The following is a 15644-nucleotide window of genomic DNA, read 5'->3' as shown; positions in this document are numbered from 1 at the left end:
TAAATCAAATCAAACTTGTACCATTGAAAGATAGTGGAACACGAAACATACATAATCTAGCCGAACTACCAATAGAAAATTAACAGCGACCACAAAGAACATGCAGTCAACCTTCTCTCAGAATTCCAAGCAAGACGTGCAATTTAAAGCTCAGCTTCCTACCAAATACAATTGCAGGCTACATGTAGTGCTGCTACAAGGCAGCACTCGCACCCGCAAAGTGGAAAGGGATTAATATAAGTTGCAAAACTTGTTTCCCAATCCACTATTAATAAATATGTTTAAACTAAATACAATTGACTATTGAAACCTTCTTATTGTCAACTTAAACCAAATAACTTACCATTTGACCATCTACATAAGATGTTTGTGAATCATGGTGGATAAGAGTAATAAGTGAATTATTCTATCAAATTAAATTATTCAGATGTTCTTTAGACACAACTTGTCAAGTCTTTCAGACATCAGCATAAGTTATCTCAGGTACTATTTATTACATTGGTAATTGCTCTTACAGGAGGTTCTCTTAGTGAAAAAAAGAATAACTTGACTGAATTTATGAGGAAGAAAAACTGAAACTTTCACTTCTCAAGTTCTTATGAGCCCATCATTTTTATGTTGCTTACAATTCTCAGTTTCTCAACTCTGGTGAAATTTTGTTTCTGTCACAGATCGCACATCTTCATGTCAATCTGACCTTAGTATAGATGGTTCGGTGGTGAGTCATTCATTTTCTTTTTTCCTTCTTGTTTTATACCATTTTTCTTAATTTTTCATGGATTTTGTTCATCATTCTCTACTATATTTTTTTGCCCTTTATTTCCATAATTCGCCACTATCATGACTATTCTGACCATCAATATACCTACCACCTTTATGTGAAGGCAGTTTAATCATGAAAATTAACCAAAGTCCTATGAAAAAGTAACACTGAATAACAAAACGTCACAAGAAGGAAGTTTCTATAAAATCAACAGAAACATGATGTATAAACTAAATATACTGGTTTTTTTTATCTATAATTGCTCAATACATTTTATACGTTTTCCACTTTGTACCTGACACATTGAAGATCTTTTCTTTGGCAGGAAAATATATTATACAGCAACACCATAAAAATTTTATACCCTTGAACATTTAATTTGTGTTAATTAAATAATAATAATTCATTTTATTCACAAAATATTTTGATTTCCAAGCATGACTTAAATTTCAAGTGCATGTTGTGTTTTTATAAAGGTTTTGAAGTGTGCTACTCTTTTTAATTTCAATTACAATTTCTTAAACTAATTCAAGGTCCCATATAGAGTGTCTGAAAGTTAAACACCTTTTAAAATGTTCATATAGCTTTATTTGCATTGATCTTGGTAAAATATACAAATATATGGTTACAAATTGAACTGCTTGTATATTTACTGAATTCGTGTTACTATTTGTTTGTTTATATTTGCCTGACCTTGTCCAGATTATATCAAATCTTGAGTCTGCACAGAACCAACTGTTGATTTTACAGTTTTATCCTTCCTTGCACCTCCATTATGATACAGGTCATTTTAATCCAGATACTTTCAACAAACTAGTTTTCAGGGAGGTTTTATATCCTCAGTTTTACTAACAAAATTTAATATCTTATCAAACTTTTCATTCATTCTATGTTCTAATTCAGATAATTGTTTTGTTAAATCTAATTTGAGTGTTTCTTCAATTTTCTGTACATCATCCTTTTTACATGTACAAGTTAAAGTTTTGTCTAATCTTTCATTCAATCTCTTTTCTAATTCTGTTAACTGTTTATCAACATAAATTTTAAGTCTTTCTTCTGTTTTCTGTAACTGTTCCTCTATAACTGACCCAACAGATTTATCTCCTAGAGTTGGTTTTTCTTCTTTTTCTTTTTTCTTTTCACTATAAAATAAAACATGCAATTTAAGATAAAGGATTAAAATCTTATATTCCTTTTTTTCCCCAACCATCCATTGTCTTGACCAAAACTTTAACTTATCATTGGTGATATATATAATGTTTAAATAACAAATAAAATTAAAACAAAATTGTAAAACCACCTTAAAAATCTCTTGTTCACAGTTGTCATTAGACATAAGTCCCATGTACACCTGTTGTAATTAAGAGAAATGTATAAATCGGGCCAAAAAAAACCAACAAAACCATATATCTAAATATTCCAATTATTTACAGAACAAATAAATAAACAAGAGCTTGACATATTGTACAAGCACCTGTCTTTTGTTGACTGTATGTTCCTTCTTTAGATATATTTTGATTATTTGTTTCGTTTGGAAATTAGGTTTCTCAGGTGTTTACCTTCAATGAACCTTTATTCATTTCATAAATCTGATTGTAAAGACATAAAATCATTCCTAAATGACTGGCTGAATATTGTTCCACAGAGACCAATGTTAATTATATTTTAAAAACATTTACATTGTAATTCACCATCAGTAATCAATATCTCCAGTGCATTGGTGAGTATGCTTTCATATGATGTAATTTTTTTAAATGTGTGAGAAATGGTCCATCCACAAATAGGTTAATAGGTGATATGTTTCCCTTTGTTTTAGTTTGTAACCCAGATTTGTTTTCTCTCAATAGATTTATGATTTTTGAACAGCAGTACTACTGTTGTATTTATTTAATTTGTTGAGTTCTGACAGACAAACTTGTTTTTTACAAACCTAATTAATACTGTATCCTTCTGTGGTGTATCTCTCTGCTTGGACACAGTACTACAGATTTCCTTTAACATACTGAACATTCCAGAATCACTTTGTCCACTTTCAACACCATTCAATAAATTACTCAACCTGCTTTTCTGAGGTAATGTTTGAGGAGGGTCAATTTTTGTCTTTTCGCCATTTTCCTCTTTCTTGCATGGAGATCCAACATCATCTGCTGTATTGTCTGTAGTCACTGATTCTATTTCTGTTGAACTTTGACCATCAGAATCATTTATATCTTTTTCTTGAATTTTTGATTCATTCAGTTTGGGAGAATTTGACAGCCTGCCAGATGGTGACATATTCAAATTTCCCATCAATGCAGACATCAATCCCATCATTCCTAAACCTCCCATATTCATACCACTTCCTGTTGACATAGCTGCTGACATGGATTGTTGATTCTGAAATTTATTAAAACAAAATTAATATTTAATAATAAATGATTCATGGGCGGTTGAATTTATACTGATTTTATCATCGTTTGTTTTTGTTTATGTTTCTGGTTTTTTTTTTTATTACTTTCAGTTTCATGATTCATGCATTTTTCCATAGAATGTGTAATCTTCGGAGTAATGATTCAATGACTTCATTTACACTGAATGACTGCAGGTAACTAATTAAAAAAGGCATACTTATAATGTTGTATGGACTTTACTCAGTGTTGAAGAATTTCTGTGTCATTTGGTCTTGTGGACAGCTGTCTCATTGGCAATCATACCACATCATCTTTTTTATATACATTTGTATACGACATGAGAGTATGATTGGAACAGCTCATACAAATCATGAAGTTGCAGATCAGCTGAAATACAATATTTTTCTCTTTGTTGACTGTGACCTGAGTACATGTATAATTGTTTATATATAACGTCATTTGAACCCTAGTAGATAAAATGGGAAAGTAAAATAGTTAATACTTTCATACTTTCCCCTCACCAAAACAATCAAAATCTTAGTATGCTTATGATTAAGACAAATGTATTAAGTAATACTTTAAATATCAAACCTTTTGATATGCCTCCATACTATTATAAAGACCTTTGGCACTTTCAGGAATATCACCTAAGTAATCTTTTACTTTCTCCAAATCAATAGTTCTCCCAAAGCTAGGACTGTCTTCCTTATCAACAATGCTTATGTTTAGTTTTATCTTGTATAATTTGATAGCATCAACATCAATCTTTGTTGGAAACTGAAAAAGAAGTTTATACTGATATCTTTTGTCTAAGAGAAAAATGAAAATCTTAATTATAAATTATAAATCATCCATGTATCTAAAGCCTACTTTATATCTCTTTTGATTTCAAATTCAATACAATATAAAAATGGAACCAAGTGTATGTTTTTTTTTTTATTCATTAAGTAAGTATGAAAATAAAGTCAGTTACGCATATACCCTTGTGATAAAAGATTATTTAGATTCAGATTAAAGTAGCATAATAAAGACATTGCAGTGCCAAAAACAAATTAAAATTCACCTAAAAAACAAAATGACTGTACAAGAGTTAGAATGTTGCTGAGACAAACCTTAAAAGAGATGTTGTCACATGTAAAATCCATTTTTGATGAACAGCTATAGATTGTCTCCCCTTGATCACTAGCTACAGAATGTCCTCTCATACAAAACATATAACCCTCACTTTTATGGTTAATCTCTACTGTTTTCCTATCACTTAGTATTTCTAGGTATTTAACTGACACTGTTTTTCCTGGACAACTTTTCAGATACAGTACACAACTATCACTGTCCTCAGGTCTGGAGAAAACAATGGGAGATAATTCATCTTCCTTCAGTGAAGTACTTTCTTCATTTCTGAAATAGACGTTTTCATTAAAATGCTACCTATCAAATTAAAAAAGTAATTAAACATATTAACATGATTAAATCAATATCAAAATTCTAACAGTATATACAATGTAAGACACAGGGCATTTGTCCTGGGTTATTTTTTACCTTTAAACCTTAATAAATAAAGTATTTAAGTAATGTTTTCATAGACAAACACCTGTAACATACATGTAAGTTACAAACTGAAAAGCAATTTTAATTGACAGAATTTTAAACCATATTTGAATACTGCAACAAATTCTATGCCTTTCAATAAAAAAATTTGGTTAGAGTGAACATCATTGGAGCATCTCCTCACTACTTTTCCATGTTGACTGAGTAGTTAGAAAAATATGATGCTACATGTATTTTGCATGAATTATTCAGCAAATTGAATTCTTAAATAAGCACAGCTGTCATTAGGGAATTGTGATTAAGTACCTACAGAACAAACATTATTTAAGAAATAATTCATGGAAGCCATATATTGTTGGAAATTTACACATGGCCTGGGCCGTGATATTCAAATTTTATCCTGAGCGTTAGCGAGGGATTAAATCAACGAATATCACGGCCCAGGCCATGTGTAAATTTCCAACAATATATGGCTTCCATGAATTATTACGATTCTAATAGGACAAATACGGTCATTAAAAAACTGAAGCGAGGGTAGGTATGCTGTGTGTGTGCGGCTGTTCTTTTTTATTCCCTGTTAGATAAAGCTCAAATATCTTTATAAATATGTAGCTTGCGTAGGTTATTTCGTGAATAACTGCTAGAAAAAAACTTTTCAATTCTTTAAATTTTCAAACCCAACATTTGCCATTTTTAATTTACATGTTTTGTTCGTAAGCTTCCGTCAAATTCAAAGTTGACATTTTGTAACTAAGGAGCCTGCTGAAATGAGTAAATATGCAAAAAATGCAATAGAATAGAAAAAAAAACCTACCTCAAAAATCAGTTTTAATACAATATCATACAAATTCCGATGGTTCACGTAAAAGAAAACTTTCAACTTTAGCGGTTTCATTTGTATGACGTCATGTTTTGAAATGACTTAAATGCGCCAAAAAGATTAATAGACTTTCGCGGAATTTTATTTAATTTTTATTTTGTTGATTTCACCGAGCTCTTGTGCATTACTTCTTTTTATTATGCATACGAATAAGAATAAAAGTTATTTTGTCTTTTTTTAATTGCACTTTTTAAAACAATAAAATCGGCAAAGGGTCTGCAAATAGGTTCCAATACATGTAGATTTACGTGGAAAGTATATTGTAACAGTCATTATTATGTATATCTCTGAGTCTGCGCTAAGTATATTTTATCGAGAATTTTATCACAGTGTTGTTTACAAAGCTAAAGAAGCACGTCATATTAGAATTCTAGTTTATCCTGAATATTGATGATCACTAAGATGCTTGATGAACGTTAATAGTGCAGGGACACAGGCGATCCCCTCTATCTGGTAAATGATGTCATAAAGGTGAGAATAAATTTTTTTTTCAGTGATGGAAATTACTCTAAACATGCTAAAGTAGTCTTCACAAATTGAGGGATTCACAGGTATATATTTATATAAGGTACAATAACAAAACTGAGAAAATTAAACTATAAGGCTTGCCTCATTCAACTTTTAGTGCTTCCAATTCAAAAAGTTTAAAAATGCAAAAAAAACACACTTACTCCTCATTTTCATAATGCCCCAACAAACTATCAATATCCCCTTGTGGAGTCCAGGAAGTTTTTACTGTTAGTTGTTGTTTGAGTGCCATTATAGGTCATACTTCTTAAATCTGCAAAGAAAAAAGTTGTATAGAAATAAAAAAAAAAATTATAAACAAAAAATATATTTTTAAAATCTATTGATCGTTTGTCGCATGCTGGACTAGTGAGATTTATTTATCATTTGGTTGATATATACTTTATTATACAATGTCAATTATATTTTCCATTCTGTACTTGATCCCTGTGATTGTTTAAAACCATAGGGGCATGACTACAGGTCAGATATATAGCCCCTTATTCGTCTACGTGCACGTTGGAAAGTAGGGGCATACAGGTGGGTTTTTTTTTAAAGCATGTAGACAATTGGCTATTTATCTGACCAAGTACATTTGTACCTTTATTTAAAACAGCTGCTGTAGCTTTGGTGTTTTAATTAAATTATCAAAGTAAAAACTTTGTCACATATCACTGGTAACTGCAATTACGATTATCCCAATATGGCGACGGTAGATATAGGTAAAATCTTTACACTCGTTTTTCTTAAATGTAGCATGTTTTTGTCAATAGTTACTCAGCTGCAAGGTTTATCTATACCATTACATCATATTTGAATCGTAACGGTGCACTGGAATTGTCTAAGAGCTGTGAAAATAGCCGTTGAAAAATTCGGGATGATAATCGTAACTCTATGGTATTTTTCTTCTTTGATAATCGTAATTTTCTTTATATGATAATAGTAACTGAAACATAATAAATGTGTCTTTCAGCATTACAGTGTGTTAAAAATGTAAATGCCCAGTTAAACGATGACATTAACGCATATAAAAATAAATGAAGAAACTTACAGGTTAATATCTAGGATAAATTTACCTATATATCTCTAATTGATGAGAAAAAGGATGGATTAGCTATATCCCATATTCCAAAAGTGCAATCCTTTCAATTCATTGCTCAAAATGAAAGTCACGTATACCACATTTTCATATGTCTAAAAAGATATATGCCTGTTTCATTGATTTCAGGAAGGCATTCGATACTATTAATAGAGATGCCCTCTTTTACAAATTGTCTTATTACAACATAGATGGTCCCTTTTTTTAGTATTTTTTTTTTTTGATTCAACATGTGAATCTCCCAAGTTAAATGATAATGATATATCATATCTGTTATACGCTGATGATTTAGTTCTTATCAATAAATTCAGCCGTCCATATTTTTCCTTTGGATTCACTTTTTTCTATTTTATACTGATATATGATTTTAAAAATTAAATTCAAATGTTTTGATCAAATTCCCATGTATTTTAGGACGTTTCTTTAAACAGTGTGGATGGTAAAGGATCTAGAATAGTTTATTGTTACTATTGTTTATTGTCACTTTTGTTTTTTGTTACTTTTGTTTATTGTTACTTTTGTTTATTGTTACTTTTATTTTTTGTTTTTATTAGCCTTACCTATAGTCTTACGAAGCATTTGACAGACGAAAAAAAACACAAATATGTATATTGATAAATTACATCAAAGGGCCAAACATGTAGATTATCACAGTCGGAACTGGTTTAATTACAAAGATTTTTATAGATTTTAAAACAAATATTTTGTGCTTCAGAAAAATGCATGAAAATTAGGAAAGGCTAATTTATGTTTTCATTTAATAGAAAAGTACTAATTATATGGCAAGTATGCAAATACAAAAATGTTCCTTGTTTAGTACCTTCAATATTTTTCTCTACAATATCTTCTATGCATATGTATGCAGCATACTTTTCATATACCGAGTATTTATGAATTTTTAATAAGTTTGTTTCTAATTTGCGGAATATGCGTTATTTTATTCTCATCTTTGCAGTCATTCTTTGAATACGTATTTCTTGTAAGAAAATTTAAAGCTACATCAATTTTATTTTTTGATTTTCGGGCTTTTGACCAAACTATAAAAGTACACAAATCCATGTTTGTCAATGAACTCCACGTTACTTAATTTCATAATACACAAAGAATCCCATTTAGGACCAAACATTCTCTAGTCTTATATAGCATTAAATGTTTTAAGGATGTCATATTATCATAATTCAAAATTGAATTTGTGTTGTTTATAGTTTATATCTGAGATACTGAAATTTCAGTGACAGTCATGAAGTAGCTAATATGAATAAAAAGATGTGGTATGTTTGCCAATGAGACAACTTTCCACAAGAGACCAACATGACTCAGAAATTAACAAATATAGGTCACCGTACGGTCTTCAACAATGAACAAAGCCCATACCACATAGTCAGCTATAAAAGAAATGACACTGTAAAACACTTTTCAAAGTTATCCTTGTTCATCATAACTTTTAAGTTGTGATATCATCCATGAAAAATGATCGAAGTGACATGAAAACTGTAGCCACTAATTTCTCGTCAAACGGTTTTTGACGAATACTAAATGTCTTTCCTACTTCGTTATGGCATAATAGGGTATGTTCTAGAATTAAATCAGCAGTGGCTTCCCGGGGGCAGAAATAGCACATATAACCACCTACAATAAAATAATTTAAACAATATTAACTATATTTACTATTTACTTCAGGATAAATTTTTTTTTGTTTACTGTCTTAATCAGAAATCTGATGTAAGGTGACACATGCGTGTCGCCTGACAATTATTGTCATGTATCATAATTTCCATCGCTCATTCACATATTTTGTGGCATACCTAGTTTAATAAATTTCTGTATATTAACAAAGTTCGTGTTTTCCCATTTCCAAATTTCTTGAAGCTTGTTCACCCTTCCAATTTTATAATATACTAGTATGTAGCTGTTTTCATAAGAACAATTAATTATATATGCATAAAAAGAAATGTCATAAGATGTTGGGACGTTTCGTAAATAATTCATCGCCATAATTTCATAATATGCTATCAGATACATGTATACGTTTTTAGTGTCAATATCAATAAAACAGTTTCCAGTTACGATTATCTCTTTTATTTTTAAATACCATAATTACGATTATCTTTTTTCCGAGTTACGATTATCATCCCGAATTTTTCAACGGCTATTTTCAAAGCGCTTAGACAATTCCAGTGCACCGTTACGATTCAAATATGATGAAATGGTATAGATAAACCTTGCAGCTGAGTAACTATTGACAAAAACATGCTACAATTAAGAAAAATGAGTGTAAAGATTTTACCTATATCTACCGTCGCCATATTGGGATAATCGTAATTGCAGTTACGATTATCTCTTTAATACCAGTGATATGTGAATATTTTTTTCCCTTTCAAAATAAATCAAATATATAGAATCATATTCAAAACAGTGTAGCTGTGGCCATTGATTGACAACCTTAAAGTATCCCATTGACTGGGGCAGATTAGGTGAACGTGTGTCTGCAACGACAACTGCTCACTACTTACTTATTATAGAATTTAAACTGTGGGGTCACCAAAGGTTCTTAACGCCTTTAATATTAAAATAGTTCGAAAAATTAATCAGGAATAACTTTATGTTTTGATTTATATTATTGATATAAATCAAAACATCGTGTTATTCCTGATTAGTTTTTCTAATTTCATTATTTAGGTGTTGAGAACCTTTCGTGACCCCACAGTTAAAGTGCCTTTAACAAGTACATAGTGGGCAGCGGTTCTTACAGACAAACGTTCACATAATCTGCCCCAGTCAATGGGATAATTTAAGGTTGTCAATCAATGGCCACAGCTACACTGTTTTGAATATGATTCTATATATATATATATATATTCAATAAATGTCCTCATGGTTCTTATTAAATTAAACCTTATATGTTATACATTACAATATCATGACATGATGATCACCACAATAATAAAACACAACATAATAGTGATTAAGAATTTGGGCAAATGAACCTGCTACCTACATTTGTACAGAATGGAAAATATAAATGTACAAATGTATACAGAAAACATAATCAGGTTGGGAACTGTTAATTTAACTCATCAATATAATGACTATTCCTTTATGAGGGGTATACAGTAACATTGTACGTATACATTTCAAGCATGTTTTTTTTTTGTAAAATCTATTTTTTAGTACAAATGAGCAAATATGTATATTATTTGAAAAAAAACTTTTGCCAAAGAACTTTATTATATATCTATCTGGTTTTATAGTGTCAAAACATGTCCATGAATTTTTGTAATATTCCTGGAACCCTCTTTTAGAAAAGTTGTTCCTCATTTCCAAATTCCAAATAAAAAAGAAATTTTCCCCATTTTACTTAATTTTTTTTTCTCTCCTACAACAGTTACATTGTAAATGACCTTGTGTCTTAGGGACAGACCCCCATTTAAGGGATATCCCTCACTTGAGGTGTTGTTCCCAACATGACGATTGTAGGCATAGGTGGATCTCATGGGAAAAAAATTGTTTGATTGAGATTATATAGGAAATACTGAAGCATGACTAGAGCGGGCCCCTCCTTAGATCAGTTAGCATGCCCCCCTCCTTATGAAAAGTTCTGGATCTGCCACTGGTAGGCATGGTGGGATGTGATGAACAGTTCCATATTGGGATACACAGTGGGTCTCATTGGGGTCATTTGTACATGAGTAATACTATTCAATTTTGTGCCAATATTGTTAAAATGTTTGGCAAGGACTGTCTATCACAATGCCACCTGTTTGTATTTTTGATTTTTTTTCTGTTCAGTCCTATATAAATACTAAATGTGTACACATGGTACATGTCACTACCAGAGACATAATCATATATTTTTAAAACATTGTTTTATATGTCTCTGATGACACACATGTGAAAAATGTACATATATGATAGATTAGGCCGTTTGTTTTCTCGTTTAAATTGTTTTACATTTGTCTTTCAGGCCTTTACTATAGCTGCATGACTTTGCAGTATGGGCTTTGGTCATTGTTGAAGGCTGCGCGGTGACCAATAGTGGTAAATTTCTGTGTCATTTGGTCTTTTGTAGAGAGTTGTTTCATTGGCAATTATACCACATCTTCTATTTTATATGATGTAAAACCAGTATTTATTTTATTTACATGCACAGTTGGAAGGCAAACGCCTGAATCTGACAGATAGAGGTCAATTTGTCGACAAAAAAAGAACCCGTATGTAAAATGTTTACGCCCACAAACAGCGCCACCTATAATTTTTTCTACGGCATCTTTGAGAACGATGTCCCATTCTGTAGTAAATTAAAACATTAAATTAACTAAAACATAGAAAAGTAATTGTAAAACACAAATTAAAAGATATATTTGCGGATGACTGTTTATGCATGATACGCTGGCAATGTGCGCAATGTCCTTTAATCCAAGACTGAAAATTAGTTTGTTTCCTACGTCAAGATGGCGGATTTCAATGTTTACATTTTTTCACCTATTTATAATCTGACACAAATTCGTATCCAATCATTTATTAGCAATTTTATTATTGATCTTTAAATATCATCCAATTACATTTGCCGTTAGAAAGTGGCTACACGTTACCAGCCGTCGTTACAAAGTAGCCATGTGTTTTGTGGGGATACCTTGGGAATGTTGTGTATTCAAAAGTTACGGTAAAAATCAATGTTATCTTCCTTATATTTCCATGCATACACATTTTATAACAGTAAATCCATTCTTAACAGACCCCATAAGGTAAACGGACATATTTAACTGTCTGATTGAGCAACAATTCGTGTAAATAAGCCTGATGGGTCGTTTTGAATTCAAGCACAGCAGACAAACACGTGGTAGATTGTTTATGTTTGACAGTTTGTTTACCTGAATTACACGTTGATGTTACTATATACTTACCAATAACCTTTATCGTGTTATACTTTCAAGAGTAATATAATAAATCTTACTCAAGAAATACGTCTAGTAGGCGCAGGGACTTCCTTTTCTTTGTCCTTAACTAATGAGAGTGTAATGATACATTACAGCATTTTTTTGCATTTGCATTTGATATATTTCATGTACATGTACATTTTATGTACACAAAGAACAATAAAGTAAAAGAACGTACATGGGTTTAATTCCCACCCTAGGTATACGTTTTGATTCTCATAACAGGTTGGAACAAATAGAGCAGATAGCAATTGACAATAATGTAATGCTAAAATGCTGATTGATGGGGTCAAATCATCAACATCATTTTTTCTAGTATACATCAACTCCCCTAAGGATAAGTCATACTTTACTAAGAGTCCAGTGGCTAAGTCCTGTCTTTTTTGCCTCTGATATTTACTTATTTATATTTTAATTTCTAATATTCTCTTGTGCATGTAGTAAGGCAAAAGCTATTGTTACTCTTATTTTCCTCATTTGCCTTAAAACAATGGAATGTATTGATTGTTGATGTATGTAAAGTGACTTGTAATTTAACTGTCACTGCTAAAAGAGACTTGGACTCTGATGATAAGTGTCCAGACTGTTATCTCATTGGCAACTATATCATAAATGTCAGTTTCCCCTTTATAAGTTAAATTTTTTAAGAAAAGAATTTAATAATAATATAATAACAAGTTGTAAAAAATTTGAAAAGTTCAGCACAAGGGCCAAATCTTATTGGCTTTTCATTCAAGAAAACCTAGAGGCATTGAAAAGTGTTGCAATTTAAAATAAATGGTTTGAACTCAGAAAACTATCAATATATAGAGTACAGATATTGTTTTAATTGGGCCTTTGGGAATATTTGCCAGTTAATTGAAGATATAATTGTTATATGCCTTTTCAAATACATGTGTGGCTCTGCACTGGCTGTGGTTAAAAATCTAAGAATGAAGTTGGTTATCTTCATATTTATCTGATTAATATCAACATAATTGTTCCATTATATATACATATATATAAATCATTGTAATACATGTACATTACTTTGCTCTTCATATGCCCTATAACAGTGTTTAATTGGAATAAAGTATCTTGTCTTAACCACATTTCTTTATTTTAGTATTGACAGGTTAACTTTTAAAAGCATTTAAAGTCAGTGCGTTGATGACAAGCTCAGTCAATGATTGTAAATCCAGATAATATGAGTTTTTTTATAAAAATAAATAATGTGATTAAACTGGTTATCTCAATTAAAAGAACTGACATTCTGCTTTGATACTATGAGATTATTTCAGATATATCAGAATAATAAATTTCCCATTGTTGTCCTTTTTCAATAAAATTCTAAACATACTGTTTTTAAGTCAGTTTTGTTTTTGTCTGAGACTACTATAACATGGGAGGTGACCACAATCTCTATGTTATACATTGAAGTATAATCTCAGGTTTTTGTAGTCCAATTGACTGCATTTTAGAGCAGGTAAATGTGAATTTGGATTAAATTTAAAGTCATTCAGTATATCTAATGACATCATACCACTATTTTATTTCATCAAAGCATTTTCAAATTTTATTTACTGGTCAGCTTAGGTTATCATCCAATCAATAATTTAATTGAAAGGACTTACAGTTGGTTAGTTGGTTGCAGGACTTTTGAATTCAAATATAAGAAAGAAGAAAAAATATAAAGCAAAACTTCAAATATTACATATAATAGGATTTATGATAACTGCAGGATAGCAGATTGCAATGCTGCTTTTGTTCAGTTATCTTTGTGTTGATTATTATGTTTTAAATCCCTTTCTGGGTCTTTGAATTTGATTTGAATGTTCAGATTTTTTTCTCTTGTCAGATTAAGACAAGCAACAGAACTTGTACAACTTATGTAGTTTCTTATCTCAGGGTGAATCCAGAAAATTTAAAACTTAAGTGGTGGTATTCTCAACCATAATAACAAAGATAAAAAGGTGGTTCCAACTATATGCATGATCCCATTCAAATACATTAATCTTCCATAAAGATGAGGTTCCAATCACCAGACTCCCTGAGATCTGCAACTGTATCTTAAAGCAGCTATAATAAAACAAAAATTGTACATGTACTTCTGGCCACTGCAGATTGATTTTATTTTCAATCTATGGTATTAAATGCTCATAATTTTGAAGACTATTTCCCTTTTTCCATATTTTTGTTTAAATGTAATCTTCTGCTTCTGCATCTATTGTAACACAGGTTCTTCTGACAAATGACTGATAAACCCATCTTGTATCCTTCTATCTACCAAAAGGGTGTTTGAGAATATATATATACAATAAGTTCAAGTATTTTGTCAAGAAAAAGTCAGTCTGTTATAAAATGTAGGTAATTGTCTTCTATGGAAGTGTTCAAAAACCTGTAAGAACTTGAAAAAAAATGTCATATTCAACCTTTCCATGGCTATTTTAATGTTACAACAGTAGAGGAACATAGAATATTGAAAGGTATTCAAGAACTCGTCGAAATAGATCTGCAATCATTAATTTTACTCAAATTTACTGTTGTGAACTTGCAATATCATACGATGCGCGTACCGAGTTATCTCCCTTTGATCTCCGCTTCGCCACGAATAAACTGACACAATTGCGTATCCGGGGTTTTTGTGATCTGATATTGAAAAAGTAGGAGCAAAAAATGGTTTTACTTCATATTTTATACCCCTCAACACGTTACCAAACCTATTTAAGGATTTATTACGGATTTTCCGTGGACCTACGCAAATTTTCAGAAAAAAAGTTTCACTTCACTCGTGAATTTATAACATTTTAACAATACTTTTTTATTATAATTATATAAAATAAGAAAGCTTATTCAATCTAGAATTGAACACTTTGGTTTTTATTAATGTACGAGTTCAAATAAGACGATACGAGTCCAAAAACCACGAGGCATGCACGTTTTCAAAAAAATCGTAAACTCTGACCTTTTATCACGTGACCAATGTCTTGAACTTAGAAGCCATTAAATCGTTTGCCGTTCAACTGTGCAGTTTTAGCAATATTATTGTTTAGTGGTCATGATTGTATTTCATTTGTCATTACCTTCAAAGACAGTAGTATAAGTGTACTGTATTGTTTGTTTTGACAACTTTGTTATCTATTTCAGCAGTTTGCTTTCTATGTATATAATTCAACAGATCTATCTAGTCCTCCAAACACTCCCACATTGTCACAGACTGTTTGGACAACATCAGAGAAAAAAAATTGACATTTTATGAGATAGCAAATAAATACCATTTATCTTTTATGAAATAGTTAGTTGCAATATAGTTTGTTTTTATTTTTTTATTTTAACATAGACATTTCATATGTACTTTTTGAGAAAATTATGATGCAAGATTATCTAATTTAAAAGTGAATAAATATTTCATGAAATTAATATAATGAAAACGTCAAAAATATTTTTAATGAACATACGGGCAATTTAAAAATGGCTGCGCCCATGAAAGTAAACATGAACTCAAAGTCAAAGCTGACACTTTAAAGTATATGCATAGTTA

General features: G+C 30.7%; 1 protein-coding gene across 1 annotated transcript; it reads right to left on the bottom strand.

The window, feature by feature from the left end:
• Positions 1–989: 989 nt before the first annotated feature.
• Positions 990–15336, bottom strand: LOC139521094 (centromere-associated protein E-like). Its single transcript, XM_071314366.1, has 6 exons — positions 15187–15336; positions 6253–6362; positions 4266–4551; positions 3745–3930; positions 2694–3139; positions 990–1905 (listed from the first exon to the last, which is right to left on the bottom strand). The coding sequence occupies exons 2-6, from the start codon at positions 6339–6341 to the stop codon at positions 1584–1586; spliced, it is 1329 nt and encodes a 442-aa protein (XP_071170467.1). The 5' UTR covers positions 6342–6362; positions 15187–15336; the 3' UTR covers positions 990–1583.
• Positions 15337–15644: the final 308 nt, after the last annotated feature.

This window comes from Mytilus edulis, chromosome 4 (assembly GCF_963676685.1).
Source record: "Mytilus edulis chromosome 4, xbMytEdul2.2, whole genome shotgun sequence".
NCBI lineage: Eukaryota > Metazoa > Mollusca > Bivalvia > Mytilida > Mytilidae > Mytilus > Mytilus edulis.
This window is presented reverse-complemented; position numbering and strand designations above follow the sequence as displayed.

Coding starts and splice junctions, on each gene's coding strand:
- LOC139521094 (XM_071314366.1), bottom strand. CDS start 6,341: ATGGCACTCAAACAACAACTAACAGTAAAAACTTCCTGGACTCCACAA. Junction 4,552..6,252: donor GGGCATTATGAAAATGAGGA/GTAAGTGTGTTT, acceptor CGTCTATTTCAG/AAATGAAGAAAGTACTTCAC. Junction 3,140..3,744: donor GTATGGAGGCATATCAAAAG/GTTTGATATTTA, acceptor AATAAATTTCAG/AATCAACAATCCATGTCAGC.